The sequence below is a fragment of the Protopterus annectens genome, chromosome 2.part1, assembly GCF_019279795.1.
Source record: "Protopterus annectens isolate FY-2018-M chromosome 2.part1, PAN1.0, whole genome shotgun sequence".
Lineage (NCBI taxonomy): Eukaryota > Metazoa > Chordata > Ceratodontiformes > Protopteridae > Protopterus > Protopterus annectens.
Window position 1 is genome coordinate 694,818,684 of NC_056729.1, and position 26,274 is coordinate 694,844,957.

The window sequence follows — 26,274 nt, forward strand, 5'->3', positions numbered from 1 at the left end:
GCTATCTGCAAGGTCTGGGGTTCATGGCCTCTTGCATTCTGCTAATTCCATATGAGGAAACTTCAGTGGTATCTAAAAAGTCTATGGTGTCAACATTCTCAGGACCTGGAAACAATGTTTCCTATCATTCCTTGTCTAAGGGCAGAGTTCCTTTGGTGGGCAGAGGCCTGCTACCACAACAAGGGACTCCCTTTCACTCTACCCACTGCCGCCCAAACCCTAACAACAGACGCATCAGACTATGCATGGGGGGCTCACATGGCAGGGCAGTGCATTCAGGGCAAATGGAACCCAAAACAGATGCACCTGCATATCAATCAAAAAGAAATGTTAGCTGTACAGAATGCTCTGACAGCCTTCAAAGACTTTATTCTTCCAGGACAACTATTGGTAAAGACAGACAACACCACAGTTATGTGGTACATAAATAAGAAGGGGGGAGCCCACTCCTACCCTCTCTGCAGACTAGCCATGGCTCTGTGGGACACAGCCTTGAGCTACCAAGTGCACCTGCAAGCTCAATTCCTGTCAGGCAAACTAAATTCACTGGCAGACGACTTAAGCAGAAATCTCATGGACCCACACGAATGGAAACTGGAACCCAAAATATTCAAGCTCTTGAGGAACAAATGGAGGACTCCAGAGGTAAACCTGTTTGCCTCCCCTCAGAACTACCAACTGAGCAAATTTTGCACCAGAACTCCCCACAGACAAGCTTGGAAAGTGGATGCCCTGTCCTTTACCTGGGAAAGCATCTCGATTTACACCTTCCTCCCTCTGTCTCTTCTCTCGAAGGTTCTACTAAAGATCAAACAGAACAAGCCAAGGACAATACTGATTGCCCCAGACTGGCCACGCCAGCACTGGTACCCCCTTTTGCACAGTCTGACAGTGCTACAACCATGGCACCTGCCTCAGACCCCTTCCCTGCTGTCCCAGCAGGCGGGACAGATTCTGCACCCTCAGCTTCAAACCCTGAACCTTGCAGCCTGGCTAATTCCCTGAGCTCACCTCTAGCAACCCTCAGTAAGCAGGTGCTGGATGTCATTCTTGAGTCAAGGAGGCCTAGTACTAGAAAATCCTATTCAGAAAAGTGGAAAAGATACTGTACTTGGAGCCAGGCTCAGGGGATGGGCACAACGGCACCCAGCTTACCTCATATTCTAGATTATTTAACAGAAATGCTCCACAAGAGCCTATCTTTCTCGTCAATTAAGATTCATGCCTCTGCCATTTTAGCACATTATAATACTGAGCCACCCCTCTTCTCTCATCCCCTGCTAAAACAGTTCCTTAGAGGGGCCAAAAATTTAAGACCCTCAGGACAGCTCCCACTTCAGCCTGGGACCTTAACTTTGTATTGGAAAAACTCACTCTTCCCCCCTTCGAGCCAGCTGCTACAGCAGAGTTGAAATTCCTTTCTTGGAAAACAGCCATACTTCTAGCCATCACTTCAGCAAGAAGTGTCTGAACTGCAGGCCCTCATGGCAGTGAAACCCTTCATTATCTTCCATGCGGACAGGGTTTCCCTCAGGACTAATCCAGCCTTTTATGCCCAAGGTGGTGTCTACTGTGGCCCTAAACCAGTCCATTAATTTGCATACCTTTTTCCCTAATTCTCAAAATAAAGGGGAAAGGATACTGCATTCTCTGGACGTGCACAGACAGCTTAGATTCTATTTGGACAGGACTAAGCCTCTCAGAAAATCTGACCAGCTGCTAGTTACCTTTGCCGCAGGGGCAGAGGGGAAGGCCATTTCAAAGTAAACCATTTCCAAATGGATAGCCCATTGCATTCATTTCTGCTACAAGTACCATGGAAAACCTACCCTACAGGGGATAAGATCACATTCCACCAGGGCTGCATCTACCTCTACAGCATTTCTCAGAGGAGTCCCTACCAGGGACGTCCTGGAAGCTGCTACTTGGAGCTCTGTGCATACCTTCACCAAGCATTACCACCTGCCTATCTTTTCTAAATCCAGAGCTGGATTTGCTACATCAACCTTACAGGGCCTGATTGCTGATTGCTGGCCCTAATGCTCTTTAACTACCTCCACCCTTCCGTAGCTTTGGGAATCAACCCAAATGTGATGACTGTAACAGTGAAACACGAAGAACATAGTACAATTGTGTACACTTACCATAAATGTAGATGTTCGAGTGTATTCACTGTTGCAGTCCTGGTTACCCTCCCTCCAGCCCCCTGACTTCTCTTGGCTGTTCCTTTCCTTCTTGTGTGGCATATATTATATCATGTGTATTTGCTTTTTGCTGGGGGTGTACCATACCATATAATTGCTTCCTATTGTGGGGGCACCTAACATCTGGGGCAAGAAAAACTGATGTAATGGCGTCGGCTGCATGTTTTATAGGTTTACCTTTATAATGCCGATCCTGATATGGTCGACACGACTTGCACGAATGCCGAAATGTGAACGTCTCCAACGTCGAATTCAGAATATGCGAACGTCAAAACCTCGCCCCTTTTTGACCCATGGTAGCATGGGTGTGGAGGTGTTGCACGACCGGTAATGTCGAATGTTTTTCGACATTTAAAATTTTTCACGGTTTTGGTTCGCACAAAACGCGTTGATAAAGCGGCATTTCGACAAAGTGCAATTGACTATTTAAAGGTAAACCTGTTTTATACCCCTGACGACCTGACATCATGGAAGAAACGACAGCATCCGACGCAGAAATCCGAAGACTCTGGTATTCAGGCTGGCTGAGGACTACCTGTGGGCAGATAACCCAAATGTGATGACTGAGACAGTGAATACACTCGAACATCTACATTTATGATAAGTGTACACAGCTGTACTTTTCCTATACCTCTCTTAAAATCTGTGACTTTTTGACAAAAAAAATGGTGGATTGTAGTCAGTAAATAATCACAATTATTTTAGACTTCTTTTACTTCACAAATGGGCAATAATGGACATGAGTATAACTCGCATTCATAGATGGGAGTTAAGCTCAGTCCGGTGTTCTCCATTATTACCTCCACCTTTTAACTAGTGTCCAGTGTAGGTCTGATCTGTGATGGATGGATTCCATAATGTACACTTTTGAAGTTACTGTCTCTTGAGCAGAATAGACCCTTGTCGTATCTCATAGTGTGAAATTTGCTGGACACCATGGTGCTTCTGTGAAGTATGTTGTCATCACATAATGTCTAGAAGAGTTGAAAAGGGAAAATCAAACCTGATCTTAGCCCTGCAGAAAAGTATAAGTATATGCAAACTGCTTTTGTTAGGGTGGGGCTTCTCACCCAGTAATAGTACCCAGCCACTCTGCAAAGTCCACCTAATCCTAAATCCTCTTGTTATCTGATCTTGACAGTTTTAATAGACTATGATGAGTGGCCTAAGTCAGGATTTCACAGACCACTCCAGCCCTCCTCCCCCAAAATAATAAGTAGGAATGATAATGTAGTCATTTCATGCTTAATAGATACTATGGAAGAACTGTTATGGATATCTATCCCGTTAAGTGCTGCCAAGCACTCACTCTCTACAATTCAAACAGCCAGATTTGTTCTGTATATGCAGGGTGATCTTTTAACAGCTGCTATTGTTTGTTACATAGTAGAGCACCACATTAATGCTGTGATCTGTACAGGAGAATACCTGAGTAATTTGCATCCCTTAAACATCAGTGTATTACCTTTGCAACCTGTGGTTTGAGTCTCCTTGAAGCATATATGAGGAGCATTAACACTCGCATGAATCCCCAGCTTGGCCCTTTTCTTCCTTTCATGAAGGCCTTCTATGTTCCATATTACATGGAATAATGTAATATGAGACCATTTGAAGAACAGACAACCAGCAGGTCCTATAGCTCACCTCAATACCAAAGTTGGAAAGGAAAACTCAAGTATAATAAGTAGGAAATGCATGTTATGTTGTTATTCTTTGAGCAGCTACTCTATGGACATTACCCTGCATTATCTTGATAGCCAATAAATAAGACAGAGACCGTCTAAATATGATCTAGTGTCATTGATATGCATATTCAAATAGAGACTTTTTTAGAACTATGTACCACTTGACATGCAGTATTCTTTTGCTTAGCTTAACAACATTAAAGCTTATGTACTCCATATTTAACTCTTATTTTGTAGTAGATATACACACACACACACACACACACACACACACACACACACACACACACTAGATTTTTATTTGTTGGGTGGCATGCATTATGTTACATGGATCATTGACCTTAAGTTTATACTGAATGTCATGGGATTATAACAGCGGAATACATAATTCAGTAACACAGTTTAATAAATGAAACTCTCAGTCCTTAGAATCATTTTGAAATCTCAGACAAGTCCATGCATTTGTCTGATTTTTTTCAGTCTTGCATATTTATTTTGGCATCCATCTTCTTTTCAGAGCAGTCCATGATGTAAATTTCACTTTGACACACAATTTCAGGAGTCTGTTTCTTCAGCTGTCATAGTTTCTGTTTTCTTTCTGCAAGACTAGTTGTGACTGTTCTGATTACTGTTTCACATTGAACTTACCAATTTTAATATATGTCTTATACAAATATATATGCCCTTTTATGTAGTTTTCCATCTTCCTCATAGACTGCATAGAATTTTGGAAGTTATGTAGTCCAATCTCACCTTACATTCTTACCCGTGGGTTCAGAGCCAAACCTCGGCTCCGACTTGACCATACTCTAGCTCGAAGTCTTCAATTGGCTCGTGGCTAAGAGGTATCCCATCATGCAACAGGTCTATTCCCCAGATCTCGTTTGCCGCTCGTTAAGCTCAGATGTGGTTTCGCTTTTGGCCGTGGCTAAGTATATTGTTTATAAAATTTTTATAAACTGTTGACTTTTTGTTGCTCGAAAAAGCTATTTTTATAGCTTTGTGTTTGTGGTAGTGGTGTTTTGCTGCCTGTATGTGTTTCTCTGGCTGTTTTTTGTGCCCTTGTCTGGCTGTTTGGGTATCCCATTCATTTCCTTTCCCCATGGGCTAGGCCTGTTTAAGTTAGAGGACCTAGTCCTCCCCATTGTTTCTGTGTGGTCTTTGGTTTGGTGCTCCATTCTGTTAGCGTTTAGTGTTGTGTCTGGCTAGTGGTGCTTTCCTGCCTTTTTTTCCCCGGGCTAGGCCCATTTAAGTTAGAGGACCTAGACCTCCCTGTTATTTTCCCGCCGGTTTCTGGGCCATTTGAGTTAGAGGCTGTTTTTTTTGTTAGTTGGGTCTAGTGCATTTACGTATTAATTTGTTCCTTTCAGCATGTCCAAGGATCCTAAGGAGCACAGGCCTTTGAGCTTTAAAAAGTGTATTGAATGTAGCAATCAAATGTCTTTAACTGATGGGCACTCTGTGTGTGTGTACTGCTTGGGGGCTATTCACCTCCAAGAGTCCTGCTTGTTTTGTCATTCCTTCAGTCCCCGTGTGCTACAGGAGAGGAAGAACAAGCTCATTTTGAAAGGACTGCTTAAAACTCTTTTGAGGAAGACTTGGCTAAGTCTTCCAGTGCATTATCCTCTCCAGCCAAAAAGGACAAAAAGACTTCCAAGAAGCGCTCTCCGGCTCCGTCTGTTTCTTCGGAGCCACCAGAGAAAGTTGCTAGAACAGCTTCTTCTTCGGTGCCGTCCACGGGGTCGAGGGTTCATGGTTCACCGGTCGGACCCGAGGGGGAGGTCTCAGATCGATCTTCATCGGTTCGGAGCCTTCCTCTCGGTGCTTCGGCCTGAGTGAGCTTGGACCCAACATTAGCTTTGGACCTCATCTCCTCGGCGCCGAGGCCTACTACTATTTCATCTTCAGTTAGTCGGCCTTCAGAGCCAGGGGGATAAGCCTTCGAGGAGTGTGCTGGCCAGGTCGCCAGCTGTATCCTACGACACCGATACTCTGCCCCCTGCAGCACCGGTGTCATTTTCTGATCACGCTCTATCCATGGGCAGTGGAGACCCTAAGCCTCAGGATTCCACCATGAGTGGTCCCCAACTTTCTGGCATCTCCCCAGAGTTTTTACCTGAGGAGCCCACCAGAAAGAGATTGTGTCAGAGGAAACGCCTTGACTCCCCGTATGAGTCTGTCACATCAGATACTGACCTTGAGGAGTCAAAGGAGTCCCCCAAGCCATCTTTTTCAGATATCCTGGAGATCCTGAAGCAGAGAGGCGGCTGGCCATCCAAATCCCCTTCTGATTAGGAGTCGGTGTTCCTGAAGGCTTTCGGGTCTCAACCCTCCGCCTCTTGGGTTTCTCCCCCTTTTGATGAGTTATTACATCTTGTCTGTCGAAAGGTGTGGGAAACTCCTGACACTGTGGAGCCGGTCCCAAGGAGAACCAATAAGTTTTTGTCCACCCCCTCTGACAAGGAGTATCTATCTAAAGGCGTTACAGTAGATGCCATGGTGGTGGCAGGCCACCAAGAAGGAACTTGCTGAAACTTCGTCTATCACCCATCCACCTAACAAGGAGTCCCGGGCTGTGGACAGGTATGGGAAGCGTGTGTTTACCTCAGCGGCCTGTACACTGCGGTCGCTGAGCTACTTGATGAATTTTACGAGGCTCCAGAGAGATCTCCTAAAAGAGCTAGGAGATTCTCTACAGGGTAACATTTCTGATGCCATGGAACAGAAGGTCAATGCACAGATGTCTACCCTAAATTCCCTTACCCAATTCCTCCATGCGGCTGATCTCATATGCAGCCAACGGAGCGAGTAGGGCTACGGGTTCCGGAGTCTCTCTTAGGAGACGCTCCTGGATGCGCCTGTGCAATTTTGCGGAGGCCTTCAAGTCTACCTTCACCAATGCCCCATTTGATGGTTCATCATTGTTCTGAACTTAGGTGAAGGACACTCTCACTAGGTGCGAGCCAGGATCCGTCACATAACACAAGCACTCAGGTCACTCCAAAGCAAGTACAAATATGACTCCGTCATTGTCCATGCTGGTGTGAATGACTTGAGATGTATCTCCCTGGACTACATGAAAAAGAGACATAGAGGAGCTGTCTGATCATGTTGCCCAGGCCGGTATGACCTTGACCTTGAGTAGCATCTTACCCTCACCAAGAATGATGCCAGAGTATAAAGACAAAATGATCAATTTTAACAATTGGCTAAAGTATTGGTGTCATTCAAAGGGGATCCAGTGTCTGTCAGCCTGGGATGACATGCTTGACAAGCCACGTTGCTTTGCTAGGGATGGCTTGCACCTGTCACCCCTGGGCTTTCGAATATTGGCTAAGGCTCTTGCCACCCCCATAGTGCCTTTTTTAGGCAAGGCTCAAAAGACAAACCCACCTCCATAGACAACACAAGGAAAAAGAAACTAAGGGTAATGCTGCTCAATGCCAGAAGTCTAAACCTCAAGATGCACGCACTCAAGGCTCTCCTCAGTATGGAGAATATCAATATCTGTGCAGTAACAGAAACCTGGATCAAGGCTCCTGAGAGCACCCCAGCACTACCAGGTTATACCTCATACCATGCTTTTCGGCCCCAAAACTCGGACCGAACCACAAAAGGAGGGGGGAGTATCCATATTCATCAAAGATACCCACACCTCCAGGTTAGTGGCACTGCACGAAGCATCGGAGACCATCCATGTGCAACTAACAGTGGGCAAAACTGCCTTTCAGTTTGTAGCCTGCTACAGACCACCCTCCCAAACTCAGGAACCCCACTTAGCTTTCCTGAGAACACTGGAGAATATGAAGGTCTCTCCAAACACCATCATATTGGATGACTTCAACTACCCAAACATAGACTGGGAGCACTACTCAAGCCCCAACACCCTCACCCAACGGTTCATAGAATTTATAAACTCAAATGCTATGGAACAACTGGTCACCACTCCCACAAGAGGGGAAAACATATTGGACCTGATCATCACCAACATGGGGACTCTATGTTCCATACCAGAGATATACCGCTAATTGATAAGATCTGACCATAAAGTAATCTCACTGGACGTCCATATCCCGTCCCCACCCGCAGCCAAGGAAACCACGGTGAAGAACTTCTCAAAAGCAAACTTCACACTTCTCAAAACTGAGGTGGAATCCTTCAAAGCCCCCGGGCCAGTGGAAAATACGGCCCAAACCACAGAATCCTTTACAAACGCATTCTATGGACACCTACAGGAATGCATGGATCATGCTATCCCAAATAAAACCAAGACTCACTCCTCCAAAGGCAGGAGACCTGTCTGGTGGACCCCAGCCATAAATAAGCTATCCAACAGAAGGAGGAAGCTACTACATGATAGAGCAAAATCCCAAAAAGGGAAGGCATCTCTGATCAGTACTAGCAAGAAACTACGATCCCTCATAAAATTATCTAAGGCCAGCTTCAAAAGAAAAATTGCACAAGACGCTAAAGATAATCACAAGGCCTTCTTTAGTTATGTCAGGAACCTGGGTGGCAAATCCCAGATATGCTCTGAGTTAGTGCAAAATGACAAAAAATACACTGAACCCACAGACATTGCCAACATCCTGGCAGACAGGTTCAGTGCAAACCCTTCCCAAAAGAGCAAATGTCTATCCCAACAGAGTGTAGCCTCCCTGACATCACAGATGCACAGGTGAGAGCTGCCCTCTCCAAAGCAAAAAACACAGCATCAATGGGACCGGACGGTGTCCCGGGCTGCGTCTTACACGAGCTTCAAGAAGAACTGAACCCTCACATAAAGTCACTGTTCAATCTCAGCCTTACTACAGGATATGTACCCAAGGAATGGCATACAGCAACAGTGGTCCCACTCCACAAAGGTGGTGCCACAACAGACCCCGGAAACTTTCGCCCTATAAGCCTGACTAGCCTGGTCTGCAAAGCTATGGAGGGTATCATCATGGAACTCATAAACAAAGACATTGGGTACCTCCAAACACTGGATCCTACCCAATTCGGCTTTGTTAAGGGCAGATCTTGCCTCTTGAACCTGGTCATATTCTTTGAAACAGTCACCAAGGCCAAAGATGAAGGGAATATAGTCCACACAGCCTACCTGGACCTCACAAAAGCCTTCAACACAATACCCCACTCGGGCATCATAAATAAGCTCACCAGCTTAAATATCAACCCCTATGTCACAAGATGGGTTGCAAACTGGCTCAGGGATAGAACCCACATGGTCAGAATTGCAGGTGCCATGTCAGACTCTAAACCAGTTACAAGTGGTGTCCCACAAGGCTCAGTCCTGGGACCTCTCTTGTTCGGTATATATTTCTTTGAGGTACAGGCTAACACAGGAGGACTATGGCTGACCAAGTTCGCAGATGACTGCAAACTGGGTGCCATAATCAACTCGCCGACTGACACAAGCATCCTCCAAAAGGGTTTCACATAGACGGATAACGGGTGCCAGAGCCATGGCCTAAAGCTAAATGCCAAAAAGTGCATAGTCATCCCCTTTGGGAAAAACAAAGTGCCCACAAATTACCACATAGGTGTTAATCCATTAAGTACGGAAGAAGTAATTAGGGATTTGGGGACCCAAGTAGATAGCAATCTCTCCTTTGACAATCACGTTGCCAAAGTGGTTAGAAAGACCTTCTATATAGCCCACCTTATCATGAAAGGGTTCACATCTAGATCAAGAGAGGTCATTGTGCCCCTCTACTCATCAGGCCCATAATTGAATACAATGCCCCATTTGGGATGTACCTTACCCAACACCTGCAGCAACTGGAAAGACCCCAAAAGTACCTCACCAAGAGGATCAAGGGACTCAAACAGATGCCCTACGCAGTTAGGCTAAAGAAACTCCAGCTCTACTCAGTTGCTTACCGCCTACTCAGAGGCGATCTGTGCCTGACGTATAAAGCCATGTCCAAACTAGAATTAATGGACATGCTACACCTCAGGAAATCCAAATCCCTTAGAGCTACACGCTCCAGGGACTTAAACCTCAGCACAGAAATAAATAGGACATGCTGGAGGGACAGATTCATATCCCAGAGGCTCCCCTCACTCTGGAACAAAATCCCAATCCATGTTAGGCAGAGCCCCTCAATGACTCTCTTCAAGAGAAATCTTGATGAGTGGATGGGAGATCATAGTTTTACCCCTGGGATCTCTTCTGTGTCCCTAGTAGACAGAGGCACAGTAAACTAACCTTAAAAGGGCTATCTTCTGTGACCTACTATACAGAGGCACAGTCAAGTAATCTAAAAGTGTGGCGAATGCCAAGCACACTCTGGCTAGGCTTATAAATGCCCTAGGGCCGATAGCCTAGTATCAACCTATGACAGGGCATCGAAAAGTCATTTACGCTTCCGGCTAGGAGCCAGTCATTTTCAGTTTCGCGCTCTGCCCTTTGGTCTCAGGGGTGTTCACCAAATGCATGGCAGTGGTAACGGCTCACTTGAGACGTCAAGGATTCCAAGTGTTTCCGTACCTGGACGACTGGCTCCTTTCTGCCACCACCAGGCATCTACTGTTACAGACCAGGGACTCCACCATTACACTGTGCCAACGGTTAGGAATTACTCTAACTTGAAAAAAATCTGCCTTGTTACCCTCGCAGCATGTCACTTTTATCGGCACCGAACTAGATATGGTGCTCATGAGGGCCTTCTTACCAGAAGTGAGAATTCAGGCTCTACAACAGCAGGTCTACGCCTTACTACCATTGAGGAAGGTCAGGGCAAAAGTGGTCCTCAAGTTATTAGGGACCATGGCTGCCACGATCATGCTAGTTCCCCTTGCCAGACTACACATGAGGGTTCTTCAGTGGCTGCTTTTTGCCCAGTGGTCACTGCAGCATCTCCCACTCTCCCATTTTATTCTGATTACAGACACATGCAAGTGGGATCTACGCTGGTGGCTTCAGGCCAGCAATCTCAATGTGGGCAAGCACTTTGTCCCATCTTCTCCAGTTGTCACGGTGACCATGGATGCCTCACAGATTGGGTGGGGGGGCATTATCTCGGCAGGACAGTCCAAGGCATGTGGCAGGATCACGAGACCCATTTGCATATCAATGTCTTGGAGATGAGAGCAGTGCTATTAGCACTGCAAGCACTTCAGAGCTCTCTCCCTCTAGGGACAATTGCAATCCACTCAGACAACTTGTCGGTGGTGTGGTACCTGAACAAACAGGGAGGAACCAAATCATACCCCTTTTGCAGAGAGGCACTTTGAGTTTGGCAGTGCGCTGTGTCTTCCCAACGCTTTCTAGTTGCAGCACATATACCGGGGAAGTCCAGCGTGATTGCCGACAGGCTGAGCAGTGCTATCCTAATGCCTCATGAGTGGTCCCTGAACAATTATGTTGTGGAAGAGATATTCCACAGATGGGGTCAGCCCTGCTGCAATCTGTTTGCCAGCCCCCTCAATGCCAAATGCAGCAGCTGCTTCACCCTTATACCCCGGGAGGGGGAGACACCCAGGAACACTCTTGCTCACATTTGGCCCTCCGGTCTTCTCTATGCCTTTCCACCGTTACCTCTAATATTAAAGGTTATTCAGGAAGCACAGTCTGTGGGGAGCAAAATGATCCTCGTTGCCCCACACTGGCTTCATCAGATTTGGTTTCCCTTCCTTCAACCCTATCTAATGGACAAGCCCTAGATTCTGGACCCAGTTCCAGATCTGCTGACTCATATGTCAGGACAGTTCCATCCCTCCATCCAGACCCTCAGGTTGACAGCTTGGCTGCTCCAGTTCCTTCCTTAGTCAGGCTTCATGATTTTTCCCCGGAAGTGGTCCATATTCTATCATCTTCCCACAAGCCTTCTACCAGGAAGATTTATTCCAGTAAATGGAAGAGATTTTCTATTTGTTCCCATGAGAAACATATTGATCCTTATACAGCGTCTATTTCGGCAATATTGGAATTTCTTTCTCAACTGTTTAGTCAAGGTTCAGCTGCAGCAACCATTAAAGTGCAATTGGCAGCGATGTCTACTTTTCACGTTGCTAATGAGCCCAGCCTTATGGCTCATAGGCTTTGTAGGGCTTTTATGAAAGGGACATTGTTACTCTGACCTCCATTCTTTGATCCAGTGATGCCATGGGACCTCAGTTTTGTACTACAGAAGCTCACCTCAACTTTCTTTGAGCCTGCAGCTACGTGTGACATTAAATTCTTGTCATGGAAGACAGTATTCTTGGTAGCCATTACTTCAGCTAGGCGAGTCTCTGAACTCCAAGCATTATTGATTAGACCACCTTATTTGGTGTTTCACAAAGGTAGGTTCTCCTTAAGAACCAACCCTTCCTTTGTTCCAAAGGTTGCCTCTGTTGTCAATATCAACCAATCAATTGAGTTGCCTATGTTTTTTCCTGAATTCTCCAACAAGGCACAATTTAAGTTTCATCAGCTGGATGTTCACAGACGATTGCGTTTCTGTTTATGTAGGACGAAAGATTTCAGGAAATCAAATCAAATGTTTGTCTCGGTTTTAGACACTAGACTTGGGGTTCCGGTTTCTAAGGTAACCTTGTCTCGCTGGATCTCTGATTGCATCTCATTTATTTATGCTTCCAATGGCAAAGAATTACCCTTTAAAGTGAAGGCTCATTCTACACGATCTGTGGCTACCTCAACTGCGTTTCAGGCTAGGATGTCTATGGATGATATTTGTGCTGCAGCAACATGGGCTTCTCCTCATACCTTTATTAGTCACTACAAATTAGATCTGGTCTCTAGAGGCAGATCTTCCTTTGGTTCCACAGTGCTCAAGAGTATTTTTCACTGAGCCACCCAAGATCAAGGTGCTAGGGATGCTGTCCCACGGGTAAGAATGAAGGCGAGATTGGACTACATAACATCAAGATGTTATGTACTCACCATAACGTTCGATGCATGTAGTCCATATCGCCTTACATTCGTACTAACCCTCCCTCCTTCCCCCTCCTGGAGGTATTGTCTCTAGGTGTCAGTAGTCCTTTCTGTTGGGGTTGTTCTTCTCAATGTGTATGTGTGTGAGCTTGCAGCAAACAAGATCTGGGGAATATACCTGTTGCATGATTGGATACCTCTTAGCCACGAGCCAATTGAAGACTTAAAACTAGAGTATGGCCGAGTCAGAGCTGAATCCACGGGTAAGAATGTAAGGAGAGATGAACTACATACATTGAACGTTATGGTGAGTACATAACTTCTTGTTTTAGCTGCTTTACAGATTATTTCAGCTTTGGACTGCAGACTTTCCTATGGCTTTTGGAGTCTTGTCTGAAACCTGTAAATATGGAAGTCTCTTGGAGTTTCTGTAGTAGTATTTATTTCTTTTAATTTCTCTTCAGCGTTTGCTTTAGTTTGAACTGACATTCAAGCGTCAGTTATGCAGCTGAAGTAGGTAGTTTTTTTTCAGCTATCTGCCCATTTATGTTGAGCTGCTAAGAGATTAAGCCTCTTCAGTGGTGTATCCAAAACTGTGAAATTACAATCCTCATAGTTTTTTGTTGCATTCTTTGTCATAAATTTTTCACTATTTGGAAAGTTTTCTGTGCTTGTCCATTAGATTTCCCTACATTTTCTTGGAGAGTGATTGCATTTAAGCATAATATGAGAGGGTGGTGCCCCATTCAGGATGTTTCTTTGCCTTCTACCCATTAAGTGCCAGGAGAGGTTCCAGCTCCCCTGTAACCCTGAATTGCATTAACCTGCTAAATAGCAAATGAATGAATGAGCCTCCCAAGATCTTGCTTTCATACTTTGAAAGTATAGAGGTGTGCAAGTTACTTAACCAGCCAGGGCACCTGCATCGCTTCTGATAACAGATGTTTGTTTGTGCTTTATAGTCATTGTTTGGTTATCAAAAAAAAATAAAAAAGAAACATGTTTCTTAGTTTTCTCTTATGCTGTATGTTACATTTCACAGTAGCTTTACTTCATCTTAGCATACTGAAGATGTGCTCATCTTGGTCACAGTAAAACTGAACAATGATGCTAAACTGTTTTGGTTTACAGTTAACTGCTGTTGAGAACTGCTACATCTTCACAGCTTGACGCATAGCTGAATACTGAATAACATAACATTAGGGCTAGTGTTATTGTGAATATTTTAGGCCTTCCCTTCTGGAGTGATGTGCTTGCTACTTCATTCAGATTGCTATATTTCAAGCTCAAATATGTGAGTTGTTGTAGAATGTTGGGATGCTTGTTCATTAATTTTCTGTTTACCAGCTTAATCCAGTTCCAAGGTCACAGGGGAGCCAAAGCCTATTCTGGCACTTAAGGGGTGGAAGGCACAGAAACGCATCCTAACTGCAGTGCAGATTCTGATAAAAACAGCTTAGAAAAATTCAGGTGTAATTGTTTTATACATTTAATGCAAAGCAAACCAAAACATAGCCAGCAAGCTGATACAGAGAAAGGATACTATTAGCATGTTAGCCCCTAAGAGCCAGTCAGACTCTAATGCCTTTCTAACTCACTGTCGGATATATATAGATTACATACCAAAGCAGTTAAAGCCACTCATCTTTTTAACAACCAAACCTCCTTGGTTTCCCAGATAAAAATCTTTTGCTGAACCTTTGAAGAAATTGCATGGTCTGATACCTCAGGACACTTAAAATCCATCCAGTAACAGATCCCAACTACCAAATTAAATCAAGCCCCCACCCCAACCAACCAAATATCATCAGCAAGATACTCAAGTAGCAGCTGTACTCACTCCATGTTTCGACTTGAAGTTGTCCATAACCATTTGGAAACATGCACAAAAAAATCTAGACTGCTCTAATACTTAAGAATGCACTTGCTCATATATTCATTCTGTCCCTCACAACAGTTATAGTTTTCTCACAGCTTAAACTATGAACCTAAACAGTGTGTCATTAACACACTCCCAAAAGTCAGACCCCCACCCCCCGGATTACTGCCCAGTGTCTTATATCTACCCAGTCACAAAAAAATAAAATATAGCCAGTTAGTATGAAACATTAACAAATTTAGTAATGTAGAAGACATTTGTGTCCTTCAGATGAGATGTTAAACCAAGGCCCCATCTGCCTAAGTTGGTGGTAGCTCAGGTGTATGGAAAAGAACATATGGCACTTATGAAGAAGGGGTAGGGGAAGTTCTCAAGTGTCCTTGCCAAATTTTCCATATTAGTCAGTATGATTACTTCCTCAGGGGTCTCCTGAAAAAGAGCCAGTTGGCTTAGTGGCAGTAACCTTGTCAACAAAGTAAGTAAATAAAATAGATATCTTCCTCTCTGACTCCTGACATGGATTTCTCTCCAGCAGTAACACACTTACTGCCATGTACTCTGCAACTAACAATATTTTCACATTTGTTGAAATTGGGTGGATTACGTTCCTATTCTTTGGCGCTCAGCCTACATTCTACTGCTTCATAAAGGAGGCTAAAATACTAATATCTCCAACGTCCGCCCGATTGCCCTACTCTCACCTATATCTAAAATTCTAGAAAAATGTGTCCACCACCAACTCATGCCTTTCTTAACCCAGAACCACCTCCTAACACCCACCCAACACGGTTTCCGCCCTAGCCACAGCACCATTACTGCCTTATTACCCTTCTTAGAAACCGTCAATCAGGCCAGGGATTCTGGATTACTAGTTTCCACTGTACTGCTAGATCTTTCTAAAGCCTTTGACACCATCTCTCACAAACACCTTCTCTTTCATCTAGCCAACCTTCATCTCTCCCCTGATACTCTATCCTGGTTCTCCAGCTACCTGTCAGACAGATCTCATGCTGTCAGATGGAAAAACTCTACCTCCTCCTTCTTACCTACACCTACTGGCTTTCCCCAGGGGTCCATCCTTGGACTCATGCTTTTCAACATCTTCATAAATAACCTTCACACTGCCATCCCATACACAACAGTTATCCAATATGCTAATGACTCTACCTTAGTCTGTGCTGTCTCTAACCTTCCTGAACTACTGACAAAAGCCCAAATAGCTTTTTCCACTACTGAGAACTGGATGCACCAAAATCATCTCTCTCTCAACTCTAATAAATCTAAAATTCTTCTTTTCCCTCCCTCCAGGGCTTTCACTTTTGACAAAAATGCTTTCAAAATCCTAAGCCAAACCAACTCTACTATAGAGGTGGTCCCGTCTGCAAAACTCCTTGGCATCACCATAGACGAGCACCTTAAATTTGATATCCACATACAACAAAACATAAAGAAAACCCACCAAAGCTAGGTATGCTCTATAGGAACAACCGCTTTCTCTCCAACTCCTCTAGGCATACCTTAGCAACTACCTATCTTCTACCATCTTTACTACATGGAGCTCCACTCCTAACTAACCTGTCTTCTTCCAACTCCTCTAAACTCGAAATTTGCTATAATAAGATCTCTAAATTTGCAACCAGATCTAAAACCTCTACTCACCATTGCCTTTCCCTACAAACTCTGAACTGGCTAGAACTCTCTAACCACCTAGACTATCTCCAACTAAGCACTGCTCACAAATTAATATTCTACCCTGATAAATGCCCAGCCTTAACAAACATCCTTCCTCCGTACATCCCAAATAGATCTCTAAGATCTGAACACCAAAATTTAATGTCTATCCACAAACCCAAACGCCATGCTGGCCAACTCCTTCTCTCCTTCTCTCTAGGCAGGAAATGGAACTCTCTCCCTCCTTCACTTAGAACAACATCTAACTCAGAATCCTTCAAAACCCAACTTTTCTCTTACCTGTCTTCTAAACATAAATGTTCCTGCTTTCATTCCACTTAAATTTAAATAACTACCCATTGAACCCTCTATACTCCTCACTTCACACTACCCTAGAACTATTATTTTTCTAGTGCTCCTAAAACAAACTTAAGCTATTTCTCAGTTTAAGTAATTCTCTCTCTCTACTCCTTGTATGTAAATATTGTAAGTATCAAGTAACCTCAGATCTCGATATTACAGACAGTTGAAACTTGCTGCTCTGAAGGGAAACTACTGAAAATCTGTTTTATCTACTTTCCTTAATGATGTTTATGAGGTATACTGTATGCATTTGCTTTTTTTTTACTAACTGTATGAATGCATTTATACATGTATTTTTTACCTTCAACATTACGTAACTTAGATTGTATTCGCATTGCTTATGGAGCTTTTCTCCCTGGGCCTCCACTGAAAATGGGCACGTTCTGGCCCAGTGGACTTCCCCGGTAATCAAACTGGAAATAAAAATAAATAAAATAAATAAATTTGTCTGTCTGTACATTTCAGTAGTTAAATGTGCAATGCTCACTCCTCTGCAAACTCAACCTTCTAAGACTCAGAGCAGACAACCCCCCCCCCCCCGAAATGAGTCAGAAACTGTTACAGACAGAACTTTAAAAATTCAGTCTAGAAAACCTTCTACCTGACATAGGTGCCTTCACAGATGATGTCCCTCAGAGATCCTTAATGGGCTCAGTACTGTTCCTGCTATATTCATTAACCCCCTCATGACCACCCTTATGGCTTCAGCCATAATGTTGTATTACAGTGATGTTTCTCTTCTGATCATAATACTCAAATGCAGAGAAGGAGTAGCACGATTTCAATTTATAATGACATTGAGTATAGACCAATCAGCTCTTCAAAAACAGCTTTTCAGCAAAAGGTTGTATCATGGCAACATAATTACTGTTGCTCTTTCCCAGGAAAACCATAATAAATCACATCTATCAACAAAAATATCTGGATAGATCATTTATTTATTTTTTAAAATAATGAACACATTTGAGTATGTTGCAGTTAGGTTAACAGCACAACTCGGATTATGCCATTCCATTTCAAACCACCTCACACTAGAACTAACTTCAGCACTGGACATAAACATTCTAATTCCAGAGCTTGATTATGGACTACCCATAACAGCATTAAATTTAAGCAAAAACACACAACTTATACAACGAACAGTTAAAATTTCTAGGCTCACCACTATATATACCTACACCAAGCTAAACGATGACCAGTTCCCTGACTGGTGTAGCTTTTCAGCAGTGTCTTCTACAGTACCATTTGTCAACAGAATACAACCTATCTCTGCCATCAACTCTTTATTTTTACATGATTGTTTAATGTTTGTTCTTCATGTTTTTTATTTGTATTCTTTCACAAATTTCCTGAGCTGAAACTGAAATGGTCCACTGTGATTAGTGCTGTACAGCAGTTAGTAAATGCATAAATAAATAATCCTTCCTAACTTTCAAGTTCCTACAGAGGTTACTGCCCCCCTGTTGCCCATAGGCTAGCAATCAAACCAACACCTTGTGTCAAACAAAATAATGTCTACCTTAGTTGGCAAAGACCAGAGTTCATACAAGCCATAGGAGAAAATAGTTTCAGAAAGATATCCTCTACAAAATGAAATACATTTCCTGTAAAAATTCTTGACAGGACAAACTATACACAGTCTAGAGCAAAGTTGCTGTCACACCGCAAACATACATATGTCTAACCTGTTTTGACAGCCAAGATTCCCCACACATCTCTATACCTTATTGAAACCAGACATACAAAAAATGTTAGCGCAAACATGTCACAGAATCTGTAGCTTGTAATCAGATAATAAAGCCTAAATTTATCAGTTCAACACAGCACTTGCATTGTCATTGTCTTAATTATACTAGCTAAGTAGTGATCATGCAGTGTTTGTATGTGATTGTAGTGATGGTACTGTTTTCTAAAAACATATTAGCACTCCTTTCTGTTATGTATATATGTGAATATGCAAGTATTATCAAAGTTGTATAGATGAAATGATATAGATAATATTTTAATTTACTAGTAGCTTGCTATGATTATGTAACTATTTTGTTTTGTTATTGTCTGTGTCGCATCATTTTTTTAAATTTTGCAGCCATAATTTGTGTACATCACCATCTGTCATGAGTATTGTGTCATGCATGAAAAGAGTTCTTGGAAAAGTTTGCCCACCTTGTTACTAAATGAATAAAATAAATGTATGCACAAATGCCTAGTTACACTGCTTTCGTCTTTTACATCAGACATTCTATTTAAGTGGTTAATGCTTACAATTTAGCATAACATTTAGATTTTTTCAGTACAGAAAAAAAGAATTGTATTACAAAACAGTGCAGCGGCTGTGGACATTAGGCATATTTCATCACTTCATTGGTTCCACAAATCACAGAAATGTGCTCGATTTGTTACACCCCTGCAGGTCTTGCTGTGATCCTCTGAAGTTGGTCATTCTAAACACAGCAGGAACAGCAGCTAATGTTGATGTAACCTTAGATCCAAACAAAGAGAATAGAGGCACTGAATTACTTGTAAAGAGTAATGTGACAGTGTGGAAAGAAAGCTTTGGGGAATTTTGTTTAAGACATGTTTTGAGAAATGCAGAGCACTGCAGGGTTAGTGTTTTCCCAGTTTGTAGCATTTAACCTGCAGTTGTCAGAATTCCATAGAAAGTTTCTGCTGCATATTTTTTGCTTCTTTTATCATATGTAGAACCTAGATAAGTGGTTTGTTCACCAACATCTGCCCAAACGATATTGTTTATGTACATATGCATATGTTTTTTATTTTATTTATTTGTATTTGTCGAGCATGTAGAACACTTGACTGCTTATCCACCCAGACCATTTTCAAGGCTAAAGTTTTAATAGTAGGCCTTTCTACATGCTATAACATGTTGATGTCATGACTATTGCAATATTCCAAATGAGTTATCACCACTGACATCCATCTGGTATATCAAAGATTAACCGTTCCTGGGTCGTATGTCCGATGTGTGACCTCATCTCATAAGTGTAGGGGTTTACAAATAGATGCATGAGCATAGATCCTCAGACTGTCTCACTGTCACTCTGAAGGCAGGTCACATATCCGTCAGACTGATCACTAGTACAACAGCTTCTTAAATACACAGATAAGTGACCCATTAGGAAACCTTCCTTTACTTACCTAAATTGTTTTGCTATATCTGTATTAGTTGACAGTTAGAAGGGGTAAGTGTGAGTGCGGTAGGCAAACCCTGTACAAAGATCTTCATACCCAGTGTTTCTTTTATCTAGCCATAGAACACAACTACAAGACCTGTTCCATTTGCCAGTACTTTGTGCCAAAGACTTTGCAATCGTATCTGTCTTTGCTCAACACTTTCTTGGAGACCCAGTATCTGAAGCATTTGGCCCACTCCAAGATGGTGGATCCCACTTTCCCAGATGTACCTCCTCCCCACAAGGAAAAGCTTAAAAGGCCTAGGCCAGATACTTTGTCAACTCATTCTAATTCCTACACACACCACTGCCCTGTGCTGTGACCCCACAGGAAGCCAGTATGATGTCAGAGGCCCTTATGACTGAGGAAACCACTCCTATGGAGAAGGAGAACTGAAGATCATCATTGCACAGGGTTTGGAAGGCATTCCAGAAATTCTAGTCAAGGAAGACAACACCAGTAAGTTAATCTAGGTATGTCAGGTTTCTGAATTGCCCTGCTTGGTTCAGGCAGATGTCACACCAAAGAGGAAGTGACAGAAAACTAAGCATGTCTCTTCTCTTCCCCTATCTAGGGAGAAGGAATGGATGGACTTTTGTCAAGGCTTGCTCAAGGCCATAATGACCCTGAAACCTCCTTTGTTTTCTGCCCACCCTCCTCCTCCTACACCTCCAAAATTGCTGTGAATTCATCTTCCTCTGAAGATGAAGAGGCCTCTGACTCTGATCATTCTCTGGCCTGCTCCTCTCAAATACACTCACCTAGACAGATTCCTTTTGATGAGGAAGACTCCATCTCCCCTAACCCTACTGTTGAAGAGGCTTCATTTGGGGAGACAATAATAACAGTGATGAAACATTTTGATTGAGAGTCTAGACAGATTACAGAGATTCAACAAAGGTATTACAACCTTTTGGAAAGGGGCAGTCCTGCCCCTTATTCCTGTCCGTCTAGTTCTGGAGGCTTCTTTGAATGTTTTCCAGACTACCTCTGATACTGCTGATTCACAACCTCCTGCACCCAAAAGGTCAGACAGATTTCGCAAAGTTGCAGATGAACTTTAGTCCTTGCTTAAGAATCCTGTGGCAGATCCTTCTGTAGTTACTCACTTTTCTGATAAATCTTCTAAATGTCTTCCCAACGCCAGTGCCATCTCTTCAGACAAAGTCAGTAGGGCCATGGAGAGATGGGAAAAAAATGTTTATACTTTCTCTGCTCTGGCACTCAGGGCTATTAATTACCACACCCTAATGACCAAGTATCTGTTATCCATATTCAGTTCCTTAAACAAGTGGATTCACAGGGATCAGTTTCCAAACCACAAATGTTGTCCTTGCTTAATCAGGCTACTTAAGCAAACAGACACAGTATAACATGTAATTAAGATGCTGTTGAGGCCTGTTTCAGAGCAACTGCAACCAGGTTTGTCATTTGGAGTTATGCATGACTGCCCCATCATCCCATGGCAGAAGACTTCAAAGTCAAACTTATTGATTCTACTTTAGACAAGAACTATTTTTTGGCCCACAAGCAGGCAAAACAATGGAAGACTACAGACAGATTCTGGTAACCTCTGTGCCAAGATGATAGACAAATTACCAATCCAAGCCAACTTCTTTTGTAAGAAGGGACTTCAGACGTTTTGAAAAACATAGGAAGGCACCCAGAAACAGATTTCCAGAGAAACCATAGAAGAATCTTGCATCTGGGAGGCCTCCCTTCAGAAGAAATCACAGCAACTATTAATCACCACTCCGCACCTCTCAGACCAGTCCTGTCATCTCAAGTTGAGAAAAGTTCGCCACAGACCATTGGGTGCTTTCTACCATAATAAAGGGTTATGCCATGTCTTGGAAAGAACTCCTTCCACTGAATGATATACACCCCTCCCTACAACCAAGTCCAGCTGCCACCACCCATACTCCAAGAATTACAGGCACAAGGTGCTATATAATTAGTGCCCAACAAATTCATAGGAAAGCAGTTTTACTCTAGACTCTTCCTATTTACAAGAAAAGAGGGGCAATGCTGACCCATACTGAATCTTTGTCTCTGCAAAACAGTTTAAGAATGCAAAGCTTCAAAATGCTCTCCCTACACACACTGCTACCTTTCATACTTACACGGGCATATCTAGTCTCTCTTGATCTAAAGGATGCCTGTCATCATATACCCATACACCCCTCCTGCAGGAGATTCCTCAGGTTCTGTACTGGCACATCTTACTTTGTTTACTCCCCAAGAGTTTTCACAAAGTGTCTAGCACCTGTGATAGCCCTCTACCGAACTCGGAGATTCAGATTTCCTTTACTTAGATGATCTGCTAATCCAGACTACTCCACAGATCCTACTGCAGCATTTCTAGTTCACCCCAACCTTGTCTTGCAGTTGGGTTTCACGGTCACCTATAAAAAGTCCTGCCTCCATCCCATTCAAAACCAAGTGTACCTGCGCTGCAAATTGGATACAAGCAGAATTCAGGCCTATTTGCCTTGGGAAAAAGTGCAGAATCTTACAGCTTACTTCCCTCATCCAATGCTCGGCTGGGGAAATCCAAAGAGCTCTAGTGTTCATGGCAGCAGTTCTCAGTATTCCCCCTAGCCATGTTATATATGAGGAAAATTCAGTGGTACCTGAATACAGTATGGGTCAAGCACTCTCACCTGCTAGATACAATGATTTCTCTCATACATTGTCTCAGAAAGGAGCTCTCATGGTCAACTCAGGGCTGTCCTTCATTCCACCAGCCCCAGTACAGAGATGTGCAGAGATGCCTAGGATAGGGCCAGTGGGCCTGGACAGGCAGCCACAGAATACAGGACAAATGATAACCTAAACTCAAAAAGGAATACACAAACCTGAAAGAGATGAGAGCCCTCATCAACGCTCTTCAGGTTTTCTCATATATCTGGAAACCAGGTCCTCTGCAAGTATTTACAGACAATACAGTTGTCATGCAGTACAACAACAAGCAAGGAGGCACTAGATTATACCAACTGTGCAGACTTGCACAAAGGGCCTTGGACCTGGCCACCCAAAAGAACATATCTCTACTCACCATATACTTCTAATTGCAGGGCAATATGCTGGCAGACTCTAATCATGGACTTAGAGGACCCTCACAAATGGACCTTGAGCAGATGAGTCTTCCTGGACATCTTTCACAATTTGAGGACACCTCAGGTAGATCTGTTTGCCTCAGAGAACAGCGAACAGTTTCTCCTCTTTTGTACAAGGAACCCTTGCCCTTCAGGATGGAGGGCAGATGCCTTCTCCTTTCAGTGCCCTCCACACTACATCTTATTGCAAGGATTCCACTAAATATCCAAAAAGAAAAAAAATATTACTAGTGGGCCCTTTTTGTTCAAGGCAGCATTGGCTCCCCCTTCTTTATCGTCTAGCAAACTACCACACAAAATGAATTTCATCACACTGCAAAAAGGATCACTATTAAATTCCAATATGAAATCCCTAAACCAAAGCCTATGACGGATAGGTTTCTGATTCCTTTCAGGCACCAGTTTTCAGAGGATTTAATTAAAGTTCTCCAAGAAGCAAGGAGACCCACCATTGAAAAGTCCTACATAATACATAACCAAAAAGAGACTTCCTTTCTGGTGCCATAGAAATAACCAGGACTCCAACAAATTATAGGTACCTGCCATGTTAAAGTACTTGTGTGAGCTCATGAATGCAGGTCTGGTTTAATTCTCCACCAAACCTGTTGCTATTTCTACCTGTCTGCCCTGCAGTCCACCTGTTATGTCCAGGCTTGAGGTCAGACAATTTCTTAAAGGGGTTCTGCATCTTAATTTACCAAGGAAGGCTGTACCCCCTCATTGGGACCTCAACTCCATGCTGGAATAGCTCACTGTACCCCCTTTTTAACAAGTAGCCTTAGCAAGTCTCAAATATTACACCTGGAAGACTATTCTGATTCTGGCTCTCACTTCTGTGAGGAGAGACTCAGAGCTACAAGCACTCATGGCCTTTCCTCCCTTTCTTATTTTTCTCAAGGATAGGGTGACCTCAGGGTTTTAACACCTATAATGCCAGAAGTAGTGCGCAAGCTACCTATCAGCCAGGTCATCAGTCTACCTAGTTTCTTCTCCAACCCACAGAATGGGGGATAGACTCCTACACTCTATAGATGTGCACAGACAGCTGATGTTTTAATTGGAAAAGACCATATCTATTAGTAAATCACATCAATGTTTATATCATTCATGGATGCAAAACTGGGCCAACCAGTATCTAATCAAACCATCGCAAACTGGATCTCTAAATCCATCATCTTTTGTTATACTGTTCATGGCAAATCCTTGACTTTTATGCCCTCAAGCTCATTTTGCCAGAGCAATGGCATTCTCAGTGGCCTTCCACAAAGGAGTTGATGCCAGGGTTATACTGGAAACTGACACCTGGTTATACTTGCACACCTTCACAAAACACTAGAGGATCAATTCCTTTTTCAAGATATAGGTTCGCTTTCACTAGGTCAGTCTTTTCAGACCTCTTGGACAGTTTCTATATCAACTAACCAACCCCCCCTTACTTTCCCTTAAGCTCTGGGAATCGCCCATTTGTTTGGAAAAATTGCAAAAGCGATCTCAGTCAGGACATAGTACAGGGTTGGAGGTAGTCTGAGGATCTATGCTCGTAGATTCCCCTGTATAATCCTGTGCTTACAGGCTGAGGTCACACATTGGACGTCTGACCTGGGGAAGATTAAGTACACCGGTCATTCTTCAGTGGTGATAACCCTTTGTTTGGAATACAAAAACAGCGATCAGTAGGACATCTGCTGTTATGTAGGTTCTTATACAACTGAACTTTTTCCCATGTGTTTGATATACTACCTGTACTCTTTCTGCTTCATTACCTGGATAACTCTGCTTTACTCTCTTTGAATGTGAGAATTCTTTTTTTTATCATATACCATGGATATCAGAAATGGTCACTACAGTGCAATTTGAACATGTCTGCTTGCTGCAGTGTGGTAGTTGCAATCAGCTCTAGTTACGGAGGTTTCTTTGAAAGGGAGTCTCATTTGGCTCAGAATGCTGCAAATTCTTTCTGTTGTGAACATTCATTATTAATTACATTTGTATGATTTCTTTTGTGTGTTTTTGTCATAAACTCTTTCTCTTAAAATTAAACTTGTACCTTCCTTTCTGTTACATTGATCAGAGAAAAACTTACCCATTTCTCTGACTTCATATTTCTGGGATTAGGGTGTGCATTTAGAGCAAGAGGTGAAGAAACCTGACTATTTGGGATCATCTCCCTTCATTTTAGTGGGTTTACCTGTACTCTCCACGAGGGGCTTGCAGTTTAGCTTACTTCATAATGTGCTCTTCCTAAAGAATCCCACCACTTGCTACCTGTCCATTAACAGAAGTAGGTCTCAAAATATTAAGTACAGGTGTAATTCATTTAAAAGTGAAGTCCCATAAGTTTTAGGTTTGGGCAAAAGTTTTGTGGTCTTGATACTGGTAACTAATGTCTAGGGCTGTCATGAGCTGTACTCCCAGCAAGCAAGGAAAGAAGAAATTATGTCACTGGTGCATCAGTGGATAATTTTGCTTTGTTTTTGTAGGTGCTGAAGGTGGAGCAGTAGATGTCCAAGGAACAAAGGGAAAACCTCCTTCCAGTCATTACAAGGTAGGAGATGCATAAAGCTGTTTAACAGGGTAGATGGTTTCAAGTCTCTGAAATATCTGTGTTGCATATATGTAAAAAGAATGGAAGACCTTTAGGAATGAGGCAGAAATCAGTGGTCAGTCTGATCTGCCAAAATCTTCTTTTGCAGGTCCTATTAACTACATTTTTGAATTCAGGATGCAGTGTTAACTATGAATAATGCCCGGCCATTTGAATGAGACAAAGCTGGCTCATCTAGTGCCCAGTGCCAGTTCCTTTTCTGGAGCCCCTCCCCCTCAGTACTTCCGCTGAAAAGCAAAAAAAAAAAAAAAAAGGTCTCTAGATTGAAGGTCCATTCCCCAACCAACCTCCATCCCCTCAGCTCTTCAATTATAAAGTAAAAAAAAGGACTTCTGCTACTTTTAAATTGTAGCAAGCTGATTACTACCACACACAGGCTACAGGAAGAAACTTTTAAAAAAGGACTTCTACTACTTTTAAAACTGTAGAAAGCTGATTGCTACAGTCTGTGCTACAGTTTACCACTCCCAAGCTGAACTGCATTTCTCTGTCAGCATTTAGAAGTATCAGTACAGAAAACAATGCAAGATCATGTCTCCTAACACCTTCCATTGCTGCCCCATCTTTGCACCCCTGTACATAAATTAGCAGCTAAAATATCAGTAAACATTAGGCATCACATATGTAACTGGATATTACAGTTGCTAATTTATGTATAGTAGAGTATAATACTGA

At 43.0% G+C, this 26,274-nt stretch overlaps 1 protein-coding gene across 1 annotated transcript in view; it reads left to right on the top strand.

Moving 5' to 3' along the window:
- The window catches only part of LOC122794902, a 2,498,277-nt gene that overhangs the window by 1,371,107 nt on the left and 1,100,896 nt on the right, over nt 1-26,274 (top strand). Inside the window, exon 10 of the mRNA XM_044063498.1 lies at nt 25,475-25,539. Coding sequence (XP_043919433.1) covers nt 25,475-25,539 — 65 coding nt within the window. The remainder of the gene's footprint in view (nt 1-25,474; nt 25,540-26,274) is intronic.